The sequence below is a fragment of the Muntiacus reevesi genome, chromosome 15 (assembly GCF_963930625.1).
Source record: "Muntiacus reevesi chromosome 15, mMunRee1.1, whole genome shotgun sequence".
NCBI lineage: Eukaryota > Metazoa > Chordata > Mammalia > Artiodactyla > Cervidae > Muntiacus > Muntiacus reevesi.
Window position 1 is genome coordinate 57,409,754 of NC_089263.1, and position 22,919 is coordinate 57,432,672.

The window sequence follows — 22,919 nt, forward strand, 5'->3', positions numbered from 1 at the left end:
CAGGGATCTTCCTGACCGAGGGATCAAACCTAGGCCTCCTGCATTGACAGGATGATTCTTTATCTGAGCCACCAGGGAAGCCTGGCAATGGGAGACAAGTACTAACAAATTTATTGCAAGGAATTGGCTTACGTGATTGTAGGGCTGACTCGGCAAGCCCAGAATCCACCAGTAAGCCAATCAGGAGAGGCGGCCAGAATTCTCAGTCCCGGCCTGTTCAGAAGTGGAACTTCTTCTTTTGGGAAACCCTGCTTCTGCTCTTAGGGCCTGTCAACTGATCAAGCCAGGCCCACCTAGATACTCAGGATGATCTCCTTTGCTTAACATCTGATGAGGGATTTCAACAACACCTTCAAAATGCCTTTACAGCAACATCTAGATCCATATTAGGTTGAATAACAGGGGGCTGTAGCCTAGACACATCGACACATAAAACCAACCATCGCAGGGCATTTTGGGAGGCTCCATGGGTGGGTTGGTAACTGGCTAGGTCTCAGCTTCAAAAGGTAGAAAGTAGGGAAGGGGATTCAGGCATCCGGAGCAGCCCTGGCAAAGGCGGAGGGCTTGGGAACTTAAGAAAGAGCCTTGGGAAGCGGATGTGGGGCATTGCGGCTGGAAATACATTTCATACATTTCATACAAAGGGACTGAAATTGAGGAATGGTTTATAAATAACAATAAACTAACGCAATGCATTCTCTTAAAGGCATCCTTGTGATGCTATAGAACAGCATGGAAAATTTGTCTTGGTCTGATTGTCTATGTAAAACCACAGGAGATGGAAGTCTGATTGAAGGCATGTGAAAAGAGATGTTTCTTTTCAGAAACAGAGATGTGGGGATAGAACTCAGAGATTTTAGCAGTTTTAAATGCTCTTTGCTGTGATCATATTATCTTTTTTTTTTAATGGAGAGGTTTATTTTTTAAGGGGAAAGATTGTGTTAGGCTATCAGCTAGAATTGCTCATTCATTCATTAAAACTACAAGGCTCAATGTGGGGCAAAGAAGCAGAATAAGCTAAGTCTAAGAAACTGGAAACAGATGAAGACCAGCAGGAGCCCCAGACTCTGAGAATGAGTCCGGGAAGCACGCCCTGTCATCGCTGCAGGAAGCAGGGTCATTCGGGGGAGGGGGGGATGCTCTGCTTTTCCAGGCTCCCCCACTTCCCGCCACCCTACCCCACCTCCATATATGTTTCCAAAACATTCCAGGCCCATAAAATGTCCAAATGCCAGAAGGGCCCACAATGCACATTGGGCCGAATGGATCTGATTCAGCTCTCTTGGTGTTCCCAGAACAGACGTTGAATTCCCAGAACCCTGTCCATCCCCCCATAGACAGCTCTGGCCTTTTCTCAGGGAAAAAGAGAAAAAGCCCCTTGGAAACTGCCCAGGCTGCTTCTCCCTGGTATCAAGGCTGTTACCAACCGTGCGGCCCCACAGCCTCCCCTGCCCCGGTATTGACGGTGATCTGCAGTTCACCTTGGTACCTGTCTATAAACAACATCCTTCCTCAGTGGTCACGTGAAATAGATTTTAGAAGAAACCATTTATTCCAGCGAGGTGTCCGGGAAAGGGTTCTGAGCTGGATTTGGGAGACCTTGTTTCTTTCTAGCTCTGGCCTTGACTCCAACCTGAGTGGTCTGAGAGATTTTACTTATTTATGGGGCAAAGGTTTTCCAAGACACTGAGATGTGCTAAACACAATAGCAGACGCGGCGAAAGACGGGGAGATCAGCGAGACAGGTGTATTTACTCCCATAGGCCAGTTGCGCATGCGCGCGCGCACACAAGGCTATCACAGCGAGACGGGATGCGAAAGGCAAAAGTTGAGAACCCTACCCCTCGGACCAAGGAGAGAACTGTGTGGTCTCGAGGGCTCCCCTGGATTAGGCGGGCTGGTGATGTGCCAGGGACCAGCTCATCTGTCCACACAGCAGTGGAACTGTGTCTGTAAAGCATCGCTGGGGCTGTGCCTCGCGGGGGCTCCTGCAGCAGATGGGGGTCCCTCCGGGTACCCCCCTGGGTGGTGCCGGTTCTGGCCGCATTCACCACGTGCTTTGTGCGCTTGACACGGATTCCCTGTCTGCTTCTCACACCCAGCATCTGATAGTTGAGAAAAGCGAGGCACCATGAGGTTAAAGAGCAACCCAATGGAGGGGGACCAAATTCCAGGTCTGCCTCCGCAGCTGGTAAGCCTGACCACCGGGCCGGGCCTCTTGTTTGTGACCTGGGTTTCCGGCTGGACCCCTCAGGCTGTGTTTCCCTCATTCTGTCATTCTCCACACAAGCTCTGACACCTTCATCACCTGTACAACTACTTCTTTTTTTTTTTCTTTTTGGATTTCATTTTTTCTTTTCTTTTCTGGCCACACTATGCAGCATGTGGGATCTTAGTTCCCCAACCAGAAATCACACCCATGCCCCCTACGTTGGGAGCGGGGAGTCTTCACCAGCTGATGGTCAGGGACTTCCCACAACTGCTTCTTTAATAGCAACTCACTTCTGAACTGTTAACTGTATATCACCAACTTAAATGGAAAGTGAGTATCGTTTGTCACCAAAAATACCCTGCTGAAATAAATACAATAGACCATAAGCAAGTCTGTTAAAGTCTGGTTAGATCTGGGTGTCCAGCCCAGGCGCTGGGCCTGCTGGTTTTGTTGAAAGGGAAGTTACAAACACCATAGAGGTGCTGAAGACACAGCCCCAACATGACACTTTTCTCCAGGTTCCCCTGGAGTTGGTGTGGTTACTAAGCGCATGGAGAGGAGTGGCTGGGGGATTATTTACCTTCCGATCCACAGCCCCTGCTTTGGGAACTATCTCCCAGCTCCAGCACACACCCACGAAACAGTGGGCACGAGCTGGTTACTCGGTCAGGGTTCCACAAAGGCAAACCCCGGCCCTGGTGAAAGTGATGCCGTGTGTCCTGGGGCGGCCATCGCCTCACAGCCCTTCAGACGGCGATTCTTGGGGAACCAAAATAGACTCCCTCTGGCACCAAAACAAAAATGAAGAATTTCCCTGGTGGTCCAGTGGTTAACATTCCATGTTTCCAAGGCAGGGGCTTGCAGGTTCAATTCCCGATCAGGGAACTAAGACCCCACAGGCTGCGGGTGGCGCAGCCAAAAAAAAAAGTGGAAATGATTCTCAGCAGCACCCAGAGCCAGTGTTTATGTGATTCAACAGAAGGAAATACTTTTAAAGTTAAGTCTTCTTGGATCGCATTCTGAGGGAGATAGAGAACAAGTGAATCAGGATGTTGGATGCTTTTTTCTAAAACATTGGTTTGAAAAACAAGGGGAAATCCCAACTGTAGAGTCACCGCCCGGTCACCCCCGCACAGACGCAAGGATGAGAGTCTGGGGGACCATGGGTCCATCCCCCCACCCCCAGCTGTGTCAATGAGAAAACTGAGGTCCAGGGGATCTAAGGGACTCCCTCAAACAGCACCAGAGAACCACACACCGACCACTGCCACCACCCAGGTACCCAGCCCACCACAGCCAGCTCCCCACCCCCAAGCCCTCAAATGCGTCCCTGACATCTGAGTTTGTAATCCCCATACATATTAGTTCGGGTCCAGTAGGAGATTGAGAGGCCACGTTCAAGCTGCCTAAAATGCAGAGGCGTTTAAAGAGGGTCTACTTACAGAGTGTAGACAGCATGTGGGGGTGACCTCTGCGGACGACCCTTTCCTCCCAACCCGCGGCCTGAACCCCGAGAGCAGACAGCAGTTGCCAGGATCACTGGAGTTGAAAAGGCCCCAATGGGAGCTGTGAACCGGGGCTGGGCCCAGTCAGTCCCTGGAGGCCCTCAAGGGAGGAAGCTAGGAGCCAGATGCCCTCCTCCTTCTCCTCCTCCCCCAGCCTCCTGCTGCTGCCCTGGAGCCAATCCCCAGAGAAGCCAGACTGCAGCCCCTCCTGGTGTGGTCCCCGCATCCTGGGGCAGGGCCAGGGAGGAGCAGGAATGATGATGCTCCCACATACGGAGCGTCTGAAGCAGATGCAGAGAAACTAGAGTCGCCCCAGACTCCCACCATCTCCCTGGTCCCCAAATCGCCTGCTCTCTGGACAAGGAAGACAGAAAAGCCCCCCACTTTGTTTTGAACAGGAGAGCAATGTTGATGGACATTAACAAACAATTAGGATCCCGATGGGCTGACTCTGCCAGATCTGGGACACCTAACCAGGCAGACCCATACCAGGGGGCATGGCGGGGAGGGTGGGCATCACTCCCGCAGGGTGACAGAGCTGGGAGGCCCTGGGTTACTTGGGCGGCTGTCACTGTCTTGATGGAAATGGTGACCTCGGCAGGCAGGCTGATGGCCCTCACCTGGACAGGTGAGGAGCCCCACGGGGGAAGGGAACTCAGCTCCACCCCACCCCACCAAGTCTCCAGCGCTGAGGGTCACGTCTGGCTTCTCCGTGAGACCATGAGCCCCTGGAGGACAGACACCGTGCCTGTTCTCACACTGTGTCCTGGCACCCGGTGTGTGATGGGTACCTAATAAATATTTAAGTGAAGGACCCCGTTTCTCTCCCTAGAGGAGCATGCATGCGTTTTATGGTCTCCAGTCCCACCATCTAACCATCTCCATTGTTTCTCCTCCAGGGAGGCCCTCACTCACCTCACCCTCTGAGTCCCAATGTTCTCGGCCTGGAAGAGACCAATGTTCCCATCTATTCATGAGGACACGGTGCCCACCTCTGCGTCCTTCGGGTGAGTCAGAGGGGCTCCTTGATTTCCTATTTCTGGGACAGGGGTGCGGGCACTCTGGGGAACGCCTAGGAGAGCATGCCCCTCCTCTCTGGGACGATAATGGAAGCCCACTTGAAACAATAGGCAGTGTTAAATCCTAAGTCAAAAGTCCTCAAGGGCTGGTGTTCAAATCCGCAAGGGCCTATCAGGGGCAGAAGGGAGAGGACTGTTCTGCTTCTGGGCTGGGTGTTGCGGGAGGAGGGGCGCACCGTACAGGTGGTCACATGTGAACAAGTGCAGGGTCGAGGGAGGACGTGAAAAGGAAGAAATCAGACAGAGACTGAGTCGGGTCTCCATGGAGACAGTCGGGTCTCCGTGGGTCTCCAACACATGACCAACTTCTGAGGAAGATCTGGACACTCTAAAGAGAGAAGGTGGGGGGAATGGATCCTGAGTGGAAGCAGAGGAAAGGGAGGGTCAGTCCTGAGGGGGCAGTGTTAGGGGGAGTAGGCAGTGGGGCCCAGCTGGAGCTCTCAGTCCTGTGGCAGGAGTGACCTGCTAGGGAGATGACCAATGGTCATGTCAGTAGAGGCCATGGAACATGGGCCTGATCAGTCCCAGTGAAGCCCTCCCCAGACCACCTTCTAACAATCCTGTGGCTTCTCGGAGTCAGGTATGGGCTAGGTGCCCTCCTGTTGGCTAGGGACTACTTTGCTGGAAAATTAACAAGTAGCATCAGGTGGGACACTTGAGTCTCTAGAGAGCCAGACCACGAGAGACAGAACTCCAAGTCTGGGGCTCTGAGGAAACAGGGCTTCTGCCCCTGCAGAAATGGGGCAAAAGGCTGGACCAAGGGGACCATGCAGGGTAGGACTTACCTTCAGAGGCTCTGCAGAGAAGACTGCCAGTGTCCACGGGTCAGGAATTTAGGGCTTGTCTCTGTTCCACGATGTCTGGAGCCTCAGTTGGAAGATGCATAGGCTAGGGAACCAGAATCAGCCAGAGGTTTCACTGGGGCCAGAGGATCCACGTCCAGGGTGGCAAGTCGGGGCCTCTGCATGCAGCCTCTCCGTGTGGCTGCTTGAGCATCCTTACAACGTGGCAGCCGGCCTGCTCCCGAGCAAGAAACCCAAGAGGCCCAGGAGGAAGCTGCAAAGCCACTCACACCTCAGTCTTGGAATTCACACACGGGCACCGCCACCGTGGGCGGGCAGCAAGTCACTCAGTCTGGCCACATTCACTGGAAGAGGAATTAGACTCCACCCTTTGCAAGGAGGTTTATCAAAGAATTTGTGGGCATAGTAAAACCACCCTCCACGAGGAGTATTTCCAGTTCCATCACTTGCTCCTTGAAGCACTCAGGGGCAAAGCCTCACTTTCTTAGCAGCAGTGATGACTGTCCTTTTTTCTCTTCTTCAGCTTTATCCCTTGCCACTTCCCAACATCTCGTCCACCTGCCGGAACCTGCCAGTGGCTTCCCCACTCCTGCACTCTGCTCAGGCTACTCCTTCTGCCTGATCTGCCCCCCTCCCTCTTGGCCCCCGTTGGCATGCTCTTCATCCTCTGAGCCCCAGCTCCAGAGTCATCTCCAACCTCCTCCCCTCCTCCCACCTGGGTCCCTCAACCCTCGTCCCACCCCAAGGCACTCTTCCCACACTGGGTCTGAGGTGTCAAGAGCTTGGACAGGGCAGGGGTGTGTGGTGTCCCTTTCTCGGTCCCTACAGCCAAAATGGAGCTCAGCACAGAGGAGATGCTCAAGAAACATGTAAGGATAAATCGAATGGATGAGTGAGTTGTTACAGGTCCCCAGTCTGGCCCCTCCAAGCCAGTCAGCTACTCTGGGATGTATAGGGGCTTTTCCTGGGAAATCCCAGATGGCGATCAGCAGATTCTTTCTCATACTCTATTGCTCAGCTCCTCTCCCACAAGCCTACCCAACAATCAAACTGCCCAGGAAGAGTCCCTCCACCTCCGCTTTTCCCGCATCCACCCAAAAGAGCACTTGGAACACGTTCAGTTAGTCCTGCCCTCTGCACTGTGCTTTCAGCTTTTCGATATGTCTTCACACCTACTCTTTGATTTGAACCTTGCAATAGCCACGCAAGGTAAATCAACGAGAGAGTAATACTCTACTCCAAAGAATAACAAAGCGGAAGCTCAGACGTAATTTACCCAAGACCACACAACTAGGATTGGAGCCCATGTCTGTCCAAGCCCCATGCCTCTTTGCTGAAGGCAGAAAGGAACTAGCCTTACAGAAACACTTGCAGAAAGTGAACCGCCCTCTGGTCTGAGTCTCACCCCAGAATGAAAGAGAAACCAGCGGGTTAATGATAAAATCAGCAATGTGAGAATAAGAACTGGGACTTCCCTGGTGGTCCAGCAGTTAAGATATTTTCTCCCAGAGCAGAGGGTGTACATTCAATCCCTGATTGGGGAGCTAACATCCCACATGCCTCGGGGCCAAAAACCAAAACCTAAACCCGAAGCAATGTTCAATTCAATAAGGACTTTAAAAACTGTCCACATCAAAAAAATCTTAAATAAAAAAAGACAAAGAACCAGAGTGGTGCTCGAGTTTGACACTGTTTATTTTAATAAGTTCAAACACACACACACAAAGGTAATTATTCTTGTTTATTGAACCGAGTGCAGTGCTTGGGACTTTCTGTTCTTTATCTCAGATCTTCACCACAACGCCAAGAAGATTTTGTTATTCCTAGTTTATGAAGTAGACCAGTATGGTCCAGAGACGTTAGTTAACTTACTCGAGGTCACGCAGCTAATGAATGAGTCAGGATTGAACCCAGAGGACTCTCTGACGCCAAAGCCCCCACCCTCCCTTTCCATCAAGCAACCTCAGTTCATCATCAATGCTGTTCTGATGGAAGGTAGCGAAGCTCAACAGCCACCCTCCGCCAGGAAGAGGCAGGGCGTGGGCAGATGGGCCGTGGTCTCGGAGCCAGGCTGGAATCTCCCTGTCTGGCATGATACCACTTCTCTCTTCTAATTAATGGCTCACTCACAGCCAGGCCACAAGAGGCTGAAAGCGACCAGCACCCTTAGGAGGAGTCCCAGTGATAAGGAAGGAATGTGCTGTGTATCGTCCCACCACGGAAGCTTCCAGGAGGACCAGCATCTAAGACTCACGCTTGTTCCTATGGGTGATGGATGCTGGCCAAGGAAACCTCCCAGCGGAGCCTGGAGGCCAAGAACACAAGCTCTCAGTTTAAGTGCAAGGAGCACAGGCACCTTCTAAGACCCCCGGGGACTCAGATGCACCAGGACTGTCTGTGAACACAGCACAGCAAAGGCCTGAGTTCCACCCCTAACTGGACGCACCCCTCTCCCTCTGCACCAGTTGGTACTCCTTCCTCCTGTCACCCCGAGGTGTAACTGCCTCTTTTCCACTTTCTTGCAGCGCCAAAATGTTCAACCTCACCTCCGAGGTCCTTGAACCTGCTCTCAACGGGACCCTGCCTGAGAGCAGCAGCTGCTTCCAGTCCGACTGGTGGACCTTGCTCAACACCATCCAGCCCCCCTTCCTCTGGATCCTCTTCCTACTCGCCACTCTGGAGAACATCTTTGTCCTCAGCGTCTTCTGCCTGCACAAGAGCAGCTGCACGGTGGCGGAGATCTACCTGGGCAACCTGGCCGTGGCAGACCTGATCCTGGCCTTCGGGCTGCCCTTCTGGGCCATCACCATCGCCAACAACTTCGACTGGCTCTTCGGGGAAGCCCTCTGCCGCGTGGTGAACACCATGCTCTACATGAACCTCTACAGTAGCATCTGCTTCCTCATGCTGGTGAGCATCGACCGCTACCTGGCCCTGGTGAAGACCATGTCCATGGGCCGGATGCGCGGGGTGCGCTGGGCCAAGCTCTACAGCCTGGTGATCTGGGGCTGCGCGCTGCTTCTGAGCTCGCCCATGCTGGCCTTCCGCACCATGGAGGAGTACAACGACGAGGGCCACAACGTCACCGCCTGCGTCATCAGGTACCCGTCCCGCAACTGGGTGGTCTTCACCAACATCCTCCTGAACTCCGTGGGTTTCCTGCTGCCCCTGAGCGTCATCACCTTCTGCACCGTGCAGATCATGCAGGTGCTGCGTAACAACGAGATGCAGAAGTTCAAGGAGATCCAGACGGAGAGGAAGGCCACGCTGCTGGTCCTGGCCGTCCTGCTGCTGTTCGTGGTCTGCTGGCTGCCCTTCCAGGTCAGCACCTTCCTGGACACGCTGCTGCGCCTCCAGGTCCTCTCGGGCTGCTGGAACGAGTACGTGATCGACGTCTTCACGCAGATCTCGTCCTTCGTGGCTTACAGCAACAGCTGCCTTAACCCAGTGGTGTACGTGATCGTGGGCAAGCGCTTCCGCAAGAAGTCGCGGGAGGTGTACACGCGGCTGTGCCGGCCAGGCGGCTGCGGGTCCCCGGAGCCCAGCCAGACGGAGAACTCCATGGGCACGCTGCGGACCTCCATCTCCGTGGAACGCCACATTCACAAACTGTCGTAGCGGGTGGGGAGCAGCCAGCGAGCAGATGGCACCCGGGGCTACTGATGCGTGTGACGACGGGTGGACGGCGGCTCTGGGGATGCGCCCCCAGGAGGAAGGAAGGCAGCCCAATTGTGACCTTGGGCGGTGAGTGAGTCGGTGTCTCCAGTAAATTCCTGCCCCGCCCAAGCTGCGGGGAACAGGGCTGCGAGGTTGGAGTGATCTGGTGCACAGCCAAGGGCCCCAGAAATACGACAGTATTATCCTTCTTACTGGCTGCCACCCCTGGGTCTGCTGCTTCCCGAGGAGCGGAGGAGCCTGGGGACAGGGACAGGAGTGGCCGAGCTCCCCTCCCACGTGCTGTGTCACTCTGCCAGCGCATGACCGCTCAGATCTCCAGAAACGCCGCCCAGCTCTGGGGCAGCCGCCGAGAGGGCCGCGCGCACTGGCTGGGTTTCTTGAATCCGCTCAACTAGGACTTTGGAGGATGATTCCTCAGGTCAATGAAGGTTAAACTCTGAGCGATCCACGCTGAGAACCCAGAGACTAGGACGCTCACTCCCCTTGCAGAAAGACAAGTGGTCTGTGCCAAAGACGAACCCGATAAGTACTTACCCAGCACTTGCTGTACACGCAGCATGGAACCCTGTGGGCAAGAAAAAGAGAACAGTCTGTCCTGAAGGAACTTGCAGACTTGCGATGCATTCAGCAACCACCACAAGGCCGTTCTAGACGCGGTCAAGCCAGGCACTGTGGACTGGGCAGGGCGGAGGAGCCCGGCGCCCCAGCTCAGAGGATAACTGGCTGCACGTGGCCGCGTCCCCGCCTCGGTTTCCTCCCGGTAACACGAGGCTGTTGTGGGGATTAAAGGAGGTAACAGGCACAGAAGTACTTTGACAAATGAAAGGTGCTATGTAAATGTGAGGCATTATCATGCCCGCAGAATGGGAATAAATTTATTCTAAGGAGACAGACAAGTTCAGCAAAAGGTCTGTAGAAGAGAATAGGTATTGAAGCTAATGGTTGTGGAAAACACGCATTAGTGTCTGACACATACCAGGCGCTCCGTATATTAAGCTCCCTTCCACCACCTGCCCTTCCCGTCAATTTGCACGCGTGCACGGGCGCGCGCACGGGCGCGCGCGCGCGCACACACACATGCGCGCGCGCGCGCGCACACACACACACACGCATTTTCAGGAAAGGTCACCCCTTCTCTGGAGGCGGGAGAACACCCTCCCCATCCCACCTCCAGCGGATCATTTACCCGAAGAAGCAGCTGCAGAGGGGCCGCGGCCTTGCCTCCGGTGGGCGGGGCCAAGTGGCGAAGGGCGTGGCGGGCAGCGATGGGCGGGGCGGAGGGCGGGTACCGTCCTTGGCTCTTAATGGACAGGTGCCCGGCCCCAAGCCCCAGGTCCTCCAGGGGGAATTTCTTTCTTCTTTTTCTACACGTTTTATAATCTGCCTCCCGACGCCGGCCCTCTGGGTGAACAGGCCATCCAGACGCCAACATCAAGCTCTTAGAGGCAAAGCAGGATGAGTGCTCAGTAGCCGTGGAGTTCAGCAGCTTCCTGTAATGTAGGCAGCTCCCTGGAAGCACTCACTGGATCAGTAGGTGGGTGATTCGTTAGCGGGCTCTCCCTGCGGAGGTTTTATCCTCACCAGGGCCAGCAGGATTGGGATGGCAAAGAGCCCACAAATCCTGACCAATCCAGCTCTGGACTTTAAAAGAAAAAGGGTCACAAAAAGATTTACTCCCCATCCCAGCCTTTGTTTTCTGCCATGCAAACCCCTCTGGCCAAATAAACATACACACTCATAGCTAGAGAAAGAAAACAGGTGAAATAAGAAGTACAAACCGTTTCATAGTAGAATGAAGTGAAACCATTTTGCGGGCATGTGTTGGTAAAGAACCTGCCTGCAATGCAGGAGACTCCAGTTAGATTCCTGGGTTGGGAAGATCCCCTGGAGAAGGGATAGGCTACCCACTCCAGTATTCTTGGGCTTCCCTGGTGGCTCAGCTGGTAAAGAATCCGCCTGCAGTGTGGAAGACCTGGGTTCAATCCCTGAGTTGGGCAGATCCCTTGGAGAAGGGAAAGGCTACCCACTCCAGTATTCTGGCCAGGAGAATTCCATGAACTGTATAGTCCATGGAGTCACAAAGAGTCAGACATGACTGAGCGACTTTCACTCACAAACCATGTGCATAATGTGAGTGGAGTTTCACCAAAGGAGGCTTGGCTGGGCTTTGGGGTATGAGGCACTCATTCATCAGCAGATGTGTGTGGTCTGAGGGTCTTCTGTCAGCAGAGCCCTGGGCTCCTAATGACCATTTAGGGTCCACCCATGGGCAGAGGAGCAATTTGTCTATGGGAGGAGAGCTGCCCTGTGGGTTGTGTTGATACTGTGATAAAGAACATCTGTCCTGTGAAAGAGCCAAAGAGCTATGACATTATAAAGAGGGATCATTTCACAAACGAAGAGAAATGGATGAATGGTGTCAATGTGCCTTTTCTGTCCAGCATAATAAAGGGATGAGGCATTTTTGTGTAGTTCTTTCATTTGTTACAACTCCCCAAACCCTGAATCTTGTCACAGACACTGCCATAAGCAGTTAGAAGTCTTGGGGGCAAGGGTTCCATTTATTTCCACTCAACCTACTTAAACGTTCTGTGCTATAAATTAGTGGTGTCCAAACCATTGTAATTGCATATCCGTGTAAGTAAAAAAATTTTGATTATTTTTACCCAATCAGTTCAGTTCACTCAGTCGTGTCTGACTCTTTGTGACCCCATGAATCGCAGCACGACAGGCCTCCCTGTCCATCACCAACTTCCGGAGTTTACTCAAACTCATGCCCATCGAGTCAGTGATGCCATCCAGTCATCTCATCCTCTGTCATCCCCTTCTCCTCGTGCTCCCAATCCCTCTCACCATCAGGGTCTTTTCCAATGAGTCAGCTCTTTGAATGAGGTGGCCAAAGTACTGGAGTTTCAGCTTCAGCATCAGTCCTCCCAATGAACACCCAGGACTGATCTCCTTTAGGAAGGACTGGTTGGATCTCCTTGCAGTCCAAGGGTCTCAAGAGTCTTCCCCAACACCACAGTTCAAAAGCATCAATTTTTCAGCGCTCAGCTTTCTTCACAGTCCAACTCTCACATCCATACATGACCATTGGAAAAACCATAGCCTTTACTAGAAGGACCTTCATTGGCAAAGTAATGTTTCAGCTTTTTAATATGCTATCTAGGTTGGTCATAAAATTCCTTCCAATGAGTAAGCATCTTTTAATTTCATGGCTGCACTCACCATCTGCAGTGATTTTGGAGCCCCCAAAATAAAGTCTCACACTGTTTCCACTGTTTCCCCATCTATTTCCCATGAGGTGATGGGACCAGATGCCATGATCTCAGTTTTCTGAATGTTGAGCTTTAAGCCAACTTTTTCACTCTCTTCTTTCACTTTCATCAAGAGGCTTTTTAATTCCTGTTCACTTTCTGTCATAAGGGTGGTGTCATCTGCATATCTGAGGTTATTGATATTTCTCCCGGCAACCTTGATTCCAGCTTGTGCTTCATCCAACCCAGCGTTTCTCATGATGTACTGTGTATATAAGTTAAATAAGCAGGGTGACAATGTACAGTCTTGACGTACTCCTTTTCCTATTTGGAACCAGTCAGTTGTTCCATGTCCAGTTCTAACTGTTGCTTCCTGACCTGCATAGAGGTTTCTCAAGAGGCAGGTCAGGTGGTCTGGTATTCCCATCTCTTTCAGAATTTTCCACAGTTTATTTTACCCAATATGTACACGTATTAACATGTATTAAAATGTACCCTCTTAAACATACTCAAGTAGAAATTTAAGAAATTTCAACAGTTCGGATACTTTCTCCCATCCCACACTGGTGACTCAAAAAGCTCCCATCAGGTGCCCATGAGGCCCTAGAATCGTAAGTAAAAGTGAAAACATGAAAAAGTGTTAGTCGCTCAGTCATATCTGACTCTTTGCAACCTTGTGGACTATAGCCCGCAAGGCTCCATGAAATTCTTCAGGTGGCTCAGGTGGTAAAGAATCTGCCTGTAATGAGGGAGACACGGGTTTGATCTCTGCATCAGGAAGACCCCCTGAAGAAGGAAATGGCTCTCCACTCCAGTATTCTTGTCTGGAGAATTCCATGGACAGAGGAGTCTGGTGGGCTACAGTCCATGGGCTCTCAAAAATCATAAGGATGACAGCAATTCATTTACGCATGTGATGTGTATCTATTAGGTGTCTTCCATTTGATTTCCATTTGATGAGGTCTAGATCAAACAGTTGTCTAACCACTTCTTGCATTCTCACAGTGATGGGGAACTCATCACCCACTCCATTTTGAGACCCCTTCATTATTCATGTCTGTGTCTACAGAAATGTCACTGCTCCATCTCTGCATCCATCCATCTCTGCTATAAACCTGGCGCTCATGGTAAAGAGGAACCACCACCTCTGTTATTCCTTCCACCTAGTGAATTGGTACCTTTTTAGATTCCCCCCCCCCCAAGGGTTTCCTGGATCCATCTGCTTCTTTCTATGTCTAACCTTCATCTCTTATTGGTCTCCCCAACTCTGACATTAACCACCACCATCCCCAATTCTTATTTTCCACTCTGCAGACAATGACATCTTTCAAGAAGGCAAAGACAATGATAGGGAGACTATACATGTAAAGGAGAGTGTTTAGAACTCTATGACGTAAATCAAAGCAGCATCCTCTATGACCCACCTCCTAGAGTAATGGAAATAAAAACAAGAGTAAACAAGTGGGACCTGATTAAGCTTAAAAGCTTTTGCACAGCAAAGGAAACTGTAAGCAAGGTGAAAAGACAACCTTCAGAATGGGAGAAAATACTAGCAAGTGAAACAACTGACAAATAATTAATTTCCAAAATATATAAGCAGCTCACACAACTCAAGACCAGAAAAACAAACAACCCAATCAAAAAGTGGGAAAAAGACCTAAACAGACATTTCTCCAAAGAAGACACACCGATGGCTAGCAAACACATGAAAAGATGCTCAACATCTCTCATCATTAGAGAAATGCAAATCAAAGCTAAGATGAGATATCACCTCACACCAGTCAGAATGGCCATCACAAAGAGTCTAAAAACAGTAAATGCTGGAGAGGGTGTGGATAAAAGGGAACCTTTTTGCACTGTTGGTGAGAAATTAAATTGATACAGTCACTATGGAAGACGGAATGGAGATCCCTTAAAAAACTAGGAATAAAACTACCAGATGACCCAGCAACCTCACTCCTAGGCATATACTCTGAAGAAACCTAAAATGAAAAAGACACATGTCCCCCAATGTTCACTGCAGCACTATTTACAATAGCTAGAACATGGAAATGACTTAGACATCCATCAACAGATGAATGGATAAAGAAATTGTGGTACAAATACACAACGGAATATTACTCAGCCATAAAAAGTTCAGTTGAGTCAGTTCTTAAACCTAGGGCCTTAAACCTATACAGGCCTATATATAGGCCCTGTATAATAGGGCCTATTATACAGAGTGAAGTAAGTCAGAAAGAGAAAGATAAATATCATATACTAATGCATATATATGGAATCTAGAAAGGTGGCACCAAAGAATTTATTTGCATGGCAGCAATGGAGAAACAGACATAGAGAACTGCCTTGTGGACATGGGGAGGGGGGGAGAGGGTGAGATGTGTGGAGAGAGTAACATGGAAACTTACATTACAGTATGTAAAACAGATAGCCAATGGGAATTTGCTATATGTCTCACGAAACTCAAACAGGGGCCCTGTGTCGACCTAGAGGAGTAGAATGGGAAGGGAGATGGGAGGAAGTTTCAAGAGGGAGGGGACATATGTACACCTATGGCTGATTCATGTTGAGAGAGTGTCCCACCACTCTTGGGATAAAGTTCCACTTCTAATCCATGGCTCACAAGACACTTAATTAGCTGGCCCATGACTTGCCTCTATCCCTCTCCCCAGTCCCTGGCTCATTCCCTATTCTCAAGCCATGCTGGACACAAGTGTCTGGCAGGTATTCCATTCCCCCTTCGGTGCCTACACTTTCCTCCCTGCCTGGACTCCAATAGGGCCTTGAGCTTGGAGAAAGCTGCCCGCAAGTGTGCAAGGGAGCTCACTCATCGTGGGATTTTGTTCATGGATGGGGTCTGACTCAAGAAAGTCTGGGATCCGGGGGTCTGAGCAGGGCTCTGAGCAAGTAGAAATGGGGTCAGAAAGCCTCCCTCCCACCTCCCTCTGTTCCCAGCCAGGTAGCAAGAGCGGCTCTCATCTCCTGACCCTTCTTGGCCCCCAGAAAGCTGATGCACTGGGGAGAAATCCAGGTGGGCCTCTGGTGGACTTAGAAGCAAGCAATAGATCCAGTTCCCAAGTCTGCCCTGGCCAGAGAGGATGAGGGCCCAGTGCCCAGAGTTTCAGACTGTCTGTCATCTGCCAGGTGCCTTGATGGAAACTAGTGCTAGTGATGCTGGCTCCCAGCAGCGACGAAGCCGCTTATGATTCGGAGGTGCAGACTCCATCTGTGGACTCCAGTAACACATTCCACCACTTCCTAGTTCCTCCATCCCCGGGCCTGCTGCAGAGCCTCACACAGCCCTGACCTCTCGCCAAACCCCGGGAGGATGTAGGGGTTGAGCAAGCAGGTCACAGTTTAGCAATAGCCAAGGCTGAAAGTTTCATGGTTTGCTTGTGGGTTTTGGGGTGAGGTTCAAGGGGCCCCATGCAAATGTCTCACCCTCTGCTAAGCTTCTATTTACTTTTTTCTTTGCTGCTGTGGCTAACTACAGAATATCAAATATAGTTCCCTGTGCTATACAATAGGAACTTGTGGTTTATCCATCACTGAGCTCTCTTTAAACTTGACCCTCATGACCACTCAGGTAGGCAGGTGCCTGTCTCATTGCTGGTTCAGGATGTGGAAACAGGAAATAACCTGCTCAGGCCACGTGGTTCTTCAGGAAGGTGCTCAGAAGCCTGCCTGCTCTCGGTGCATTTGTGACTTGGCAGGTGGATGGAAATTCTGTCACAGAGGAGGCTCCCGAGGAGCCTTCGTGCATGAAGTGCATCCGAGCCTCAGCTTGGGCTGTTTCTGCCCCAACAAACAGACTTTGTGTCTTCTGGGGCTTGTGAGATCTTGCTCCCTTCAGACTCACCTCCCCAGAGGCAGGTGGTTGACACCGTACAATGAGATATTTACTAAGATAAGATTTCCACGCCTTGCTCATTCCAGTGGCTTTTAGTGAATTCACAGGATTGTGTAACCATCATTGCCCTCTAATTCCAGATTGCCTTCCTCCCCCCACACCCATTAGCAGTCACTTCCTCCCTACCGCCTCTGGAAGCCACTGATTTTCTCTCTGTCTCTAGATTGGTCAGTTCTGGACATTTCATGGAGCTGGAATCACACACCATGTGCTTTTTGCGCCTGACTTCTTTTACCAGGCCTACGCGGAGATAGAAAGTTGGATTGCAGGGGAAGAAACGTGCAGGCCAGGCCTCGAGTCCCTGCCTCGAGTCCCTGCCCTGCCACCCATTTACCGGGTGATCTTGACAAACCCCGCAGCTCATTTCCCCCACACTGGCCCTCGGCCTCAGTGTCCTCAGCTGTGAAGTGGGCAGATAGTACAATAAGTATACCTAGGTCAAGCAGAGCTACTGACTCCGGAAAGGGGGCTTTGGAAACTGTAAAGGGCGGCACCAACATGGCAGAGATCCCTCTGGACTTGGAGTCAGGGCCCTTATCCATGCACCAGCCCTTGACTTCTTGGCTGTGAGGATTTGGACAAAATAGATTAACTTCTCTGAGCTTCTGGAGGGTTTTGCCTATAAAATGAGGATTCGGGTATTGTGAAGATTAAGTGAGGTAAAGGTGCTCTAGTGAGTTGAATAGTGTCTCCTTCCTTCCCCAAATTCACATCTGCTTGGAAATTTAGAATATTACCTTACTGGGGGATAAGGTCTTTGTGGAAGACCCTTCCCTGGTGGCTCAGACGGTAAAGAATCTGCCTGCAATGTGGGAGACCCAGGTTCGATCACTGGGTCAGAAAGACCCCCTGGAGAAGGAAATGTCAACCCACTCCAGTGTTCTTGCCTGGAAAATTCCATGGACAGAGGAGCCTGGTGGGCTGCAGTCCATGGGGTTGAAAAGAGTTGGACATGACTGAGTGACTAACACTTTACGCTTTCACCATCATACTGGGTGATGGACTAAATCCAATGACTGGATTTCTGATGAGGAGAGAAGAGGGTCCACAGAGATGCAGAGATGGGAGAGGGTGGAAGCAGAGATCGGAGTGATGGGATGCCAGGATTACCACCAGAAGCCGGGCAGAGGAAGAGAATAAACTCCCCCTCCAACCCTCCAGGAGGAACCAAGCCTGCCGACACCTTGACTGTAGACTTCTGGCCTCCTGCGTCGCGAGAGAACAAATTCCTGCTCCTTTAAGCCTCCCCGCACGTGGTACTTCACTCCAGCCGCTGTAGGAGACCAGTGCAGGTGTTTTCACAGCTCTGAGCAAGTGCTCACCATAGAGATGCCGCTCCCAGTCCACACGCAGCCCTTCCCCCAGCAACGGAGGCGAGAAGCAGATAATCTCCAGGTTTCCTGTGGGCCAGTGGTGCTAGCTGGTTAGAAGTTTCCTAAGAACGAATGGCAGACGAATGGATAAGAAAGCTGTGGTACATATACACCATGGAATATTACTCAGCCATTAAAAAGAATACATATGAATCAGTTCTAATGAGATGGATGAAACTGGAGCCTATTATACAGAGTAAAGTAAGCCAGAAAGATAAACACCAATACAGTATACTAACATATATATATGGAATTTTAAAAGATGGTAATGATAACCCTATATACAATACAGGAAAAGAGATGTATAGAACAGACTTTTGGACTCTGTGGGAAAAGGCAAGGGTGGGATGATCTGAGAGAACAGCATCGAAACATGTATATTTTCAAGTGTGAAACAGATCGCCAGCCCAGGTTGGATGCATGAGACAAGTGCTTGGGGCTGGTGCACTGGGATGACCCAGAGGGATGGGATGGGGAGGGAGGTGGGAGGGGGATTCAGGATGGGGAACACATCTAAATCCATGGCTGATTCTTGTCAATGTATGGCAAAAACTACTACAATATTGTAAAATAATTAGCCTCCAACTAATAAAAATAAATGAAAAAAAAAAAAGAACGAATGGGATGCAGCATCTTACAGAATCTCAGAGATGTCTTTATGGGGAAGATACTGAGGCCTTCCTCAAGGTACTGTAGCATGTTGGCGGCTGGCCCAGACCCCAGAGCAAGTGCACCATAGGTCTCAACACCCCGTCTCTGCTGACCCCACATCGGGACTGCCCCATTTCTCTCCTTCTTCAAAAGGCAGACGATTCCAGGAACCTCAGCCCAGGCTGAGAAGTGGCCACAGGGCCCGGCTCCCGGCTTCCCGGCAGCTCTGTGGCAAGCCCACCTTGGTGGGAGGTTGTTTATCAACAAGCCTGAAGGATGGCCCAAGACGAGCTCTGAGGCTCCCCTGGACACCTCCCTGCATGCTGAGTCACTGCACGGCCCGCGCAGTGGGCAGCCGGGCAGCCCTGCCGGTTCCTCCCCTGGTCCTGGCCGAGACCGTGGACCTTACACAGCCTTCCTGTTCTCGCACTACCGCTAGCCCGTGCAACGGGCAAGTGATAAATCCAGAGCAGCTCCCACCAGCCCCTGGTCAAGGGCCACTGTGTCACCATCATCTCCTGTGACCCCCAAACTTGGAGAAGAGGCCCACTTCACAGGTTAAGAGGCTGAGGCTCCGAGGCAGGCGAGGGGGTAGACAAACTGGGAGCTTTGGATTACACATCCCTCTACTTCCCTGGTGGCTCAGACGGTAAAGTGTCTGTCTACAATTCGAAGACCTGGGTTCGATCCCTGGGTCGGGAAGATTCCCTGGATAAGGAAATGGCAACCCACTCCAGTACTCTTGCCTAGAAAAATCCCATGGATGGGGGAGCCTGGTGCAGGGTACTGTCCATGGGGTTGCAAAGAGTCGGACACAACTGAGCGACTTCACTACCGTATATAAAATAGATAAACAACAAGGACCTACTGTATAGCACAGAGAACTGTATTCAATAACTTATAATAACCTATAATGGAAAAGAATCTAAAAGATAATTATATATACCTGAATCATATATATATATATATATATATATATATATGATATACATGATAAAACTGAATCATTTTGCTGTACTCTTAAAACTAACACAATACTGTAAATTAGCTATACTTTAATTTTTTTAAATGATTTTTAAAAATCCAGAAAAATAAAGAGACTGAGGCCCCAGAAGGTGGTATGGGAAATGACCCAAGTTCACCCAGTTCAACAGGGATGGAGCTGGGATTTAAACCCCTTCGAGGTGACTTGTTGGCCAGACGTGCCCACCCAGACTTCCCCACCAGACCTCAAGGCCTGAGGTCTTGCTTTGTAATCAGATTCTTTCACAAAGTACTAGTCCCCTTGCTGCTAAGCTGCTAAGTCACTTCAGTAGTGTCCGACTCTGCGACCCCAAAGACGGCAGCCCACCAGGCTCCCCCATCCCTGGGAATTCTCCAGGCAAGAATATTGGAGTGAGTTGCCATTTCCTTCTCCTTAGAGGAAGATAAAGCAATGAGACCCCTGACATCTTGACTACTGAATGGCCTTCAGGGTAGTCAAACCCCTCCCCCTTCAGTTCCATCACGGAAAAAGAGAAGCTCTCCTTTGATGCCCGACCACCTCCCCATTAGTTGCCCAAATTCTTCCTTTTCTGCTCAGTCCTGACCCCCATTTTCTTCTATAGCTGCAGGGCTCCCCTTCCAACGTTTAAGCTATTTTGATGCTATTATTTACGTACTCATTGGAAAAGACCCTGATGCTGGGAAAGATTGAGGGCAGAAGGAGAAGGGGGTGACGGAGGATGAGATGATTGGATGGCATCACCGACTCAATGGGCATGAGTATGAGCAAACTCAAGGAGATAGTGAAGGACAGAGAAGCCTGGCATGCTGAGTCCATGGGGTCGCAAAGAGTCAGACACAACGGAGCCACTAACACTTTCACTTTCATCTTAAGTCCAAAACCAGCCTTTTGACTCTCTTTTAAGAACCATATTCCTCCCTTCATCTTCCCCATCTCCATAAATGATATAACCCAGTTACCCCTAGAAAAATCTTTGATGTTTCCCTCTTCCCCATCCACCACCAGGTTCTCCTGGTTCAACCTCCAAACAACATCTCAAATCCATCCTCACCTCTGGTTCCTCTTCCAGCCTTAAACCCTTCCAGCCATGCAGGAACTAGGGTGACCTTCCCAAATGTTTAAAACCCTTTGGTGGCTTCTTGTTTCTGGGGGATGTGCCATCCAGACACTCCTTAAGGAATGAAGGAGCTGCTACTCCAGCTGCTGAGATGCTGCTCAATTAAAGCCCTTCTTCACCCAAGATCATGCCTTCTTCCAGGGAATCCTTCATGCAATGGCTGAGAGAAGGAGGGAAGCCCAGCCTTCTTGCCCCAAATCAGAGAGCTCTGAAGGGTCACCCCATCCAGGAATTTTCATCAGTCTGCGGAGGTTTCTCTTAAGACTCCCCGTGGCTCACTTCTCCCTTTGTCCAATCCTTTTTCCTTCCTTTCACTCTCGCAGGTCCTGATCCCTTGGACCCCCTGCAACCTGCAATTCCATGGTCCTGGGGAACTCCAAACTCTATCAGCTGTTGTGCCAGGCTCTGTCTTGGCTGGCCCTGCCACTGTTCACCTCCTCTCCAGCGGTTCAACTTTGCTTCTTCAGCTCCTCATGCACATCAGGCTGTTGCAGCCTCAGGACCTTTGCTTATGCCGTTCTCTCTGCCCACGCTGAGCTCCTCCGACTCTCCAATTGGTTTCTCCTCTTTCTCCAATTCTCCCCCTGCCTCCCTGACCTCTCTCAGTTGAACCCTCACACCCTCTCTGTTTAGTGGAACACTACATCCTGAGCTGTTTCTTTCCAGAGCTCACCACAGTTACAATCACAGGTGGTTTTCTGGGTCTGCTGGTCTCTCAAGGGTGACCCTGAGTCTTGCAGAAAAGGTGAAAGTTTTCTTTAGCATTCAGTTCGCCTGTACCCAGAGTTTTGCAGCACAGAGACGCATCCCCAGTTATGGGGACCAAATGATCTATGTTAGCGATAAACACAGCATCAACTCTGTCCTCATTAAAAACATCACATGAGTACTCCTGGTTTTTAAGGAATGAATGTGCATGTGTGCTCAGGCATATCCGACTCTTTGCAACACCAAGGACTGTAGCCCACCAGGCTACTCTGTCCATGGAATTTTCCAGGCAAGAATACTGGAGTGGGTTGCCATTTCCTACTCCAGGGCATTTAAGGAAAAGGAATGTATTGGCTTGGCCAAAATGTTCATTCAGGAACATCTTATGGAAAAAAAAACCAAATTGTGGCCAACCCGATACTTCATGCCTCCATTTTTTGCAGTGCATGTGGACCAGTTAGGCCTCTAGGCTGGCTGGTCCTTTCCCAAAGATTACGCAGAGCAAAGTCATAAAACTGGGAAACGCTACATCAACACACACGCATTCATCTTGTCCTGTGAACATCTATATAATGTGATAGTGACAGTTTTCACGGACATGTGCGATCTTTAGGACAGCTCTCAAAGTAGTCAGGGCGCCTTCTCAGATGAAGAAACCGAGGTCAGAGCGGGCCCAGGACAGTCTGGGTCCCCCAGTTCTCTTCTGGGGGTCGTGCAAGTGGACAGCCTCCTTACCCACACTCTCAGATCTAAACCTGCTTTCTTGTATTGTTTATTTGGGTTTGGTTGTGCTGGATCTTAGTGGTCGTGGGTGGCTTTTCTCTAGTTGCAGTGAGCAGGGACCCCTCTCCAGGTGTGGTGTGCAGGCCTCTCATCGCAGTGGCCTCTCCCGTTGCGGAGCCTGGGCCCTAGGCGCACGGGCTTCAGTAGCTGCAGCACGTGGTCTTGGTAGTTGCAGTTCCCAGGCTCCAGAGCACAGACTCAGTAGTTGTGGCTCACGGGCCCAGCTGCCCTGGGGCGTGTGGGATCCTCCCAGAGCGGGGATCGAACCCGCGTACCCTGCATTGGCAAGCGGACTCCCATCTACTCTACTACCAGGGAAGTCCCTCTAAAACTTTAATTTCCTTCTCTGCTCAAACCAAGAGCCTTTAGGGGCCACCTGCACTGGGCCTGCCCCAGCATGGAGACCTACGAGATCTCACGGAAAGAATAAGTAAATGGGGTGGGACAGAGGTAGGGGGTTAGAACTGGGTTTTCTGACTCCAAGTTCCAAATGAGTCTTCCACAAATACATCTGTGTACCTGGGCATTTATGATAGGCATGTGGGTGTTTTCATCTAGTGTTTTTCTCAGCTTGCCTGCCATCCAAACTCCTACTCATCTCTCAAAACCCAGCTCAAATATCCCTCCACCATGAATTTTCCCAGCTCTGCCTTGAGCAGAATTAAATCCTTTCACTCTTGACACTCAGACGCAACTTTGGCACTTCATTGCCACTCTGCACAAAGTATAGTCCCCAGCTGTCTGGCTGTCTTTGTTCTCAGCCAGACAAAAGCTGTTCACAGGACCAGTGAGGACTCTGTCCCTCCAATGCCCACAAAGGGCCTGGCACCCACAAGG

The 22,919-nt window shown here is 50.8% G+C and overlaps 2 protein-coding genes across 2 annotated transcripts in view; both read left to right on the forward strand.

The window, feature by feature from the left end:
• Nucleotides 1-4,614: 4,614 nt before the first annotated feature.
• BDKRB2 (bradykinin receptor B2) lies at nt 4,615-13,312 on the forward strand. The gene is made up of 2 exons (XM_065905989.1): nt 4,615-4,724; nt 8,125-13,312. Exons 1-2 carry the CDS (start codon nt 4,651-4,653, stop codon nt 9,215-9,217), a joined length of 1,167 nt encoding a protein of 388 aa, XP_065762061.1. The 5' UTR covers nt 4,615-4,650; the 3' UTR covers nt 9,218-13,312.
• BDKRB1 (bradykinin receptor B1) overlaps nt 4,648-22,919 on the forward strand; it is a 34,929-nt gene continuing 16,657 nt past the window's right edge. Inside the window, exon 1 of the mRNA XM_065905987.1 lies at nt 4,648-4,724. Coding sequence (XP_065762059.1) covers nt 4,691-4,724 — 34 coding nt within the window. The 5' untranslated portion in view covers nt 4,648-4,690. The remainder of the gene's footprint in view (nt 4,725-22,919) is intronic.

Coding starts and splice junctions, on each gene's coding strand:
- BDKRB2 (XM_065905989.1), top strand. CDS start 4,651: ATGTTCTCGGCCTGGAAGAGACCAATGTTCCCATCTATTCATGAGGAC. Junction 4,725..8,124: donor CCCACCTCTGCGTCCTTCGG/GTGAGTCAGAGG, acceptor ACTTTCTTGCAG/CGCCAAAATGTTCAACCTCA.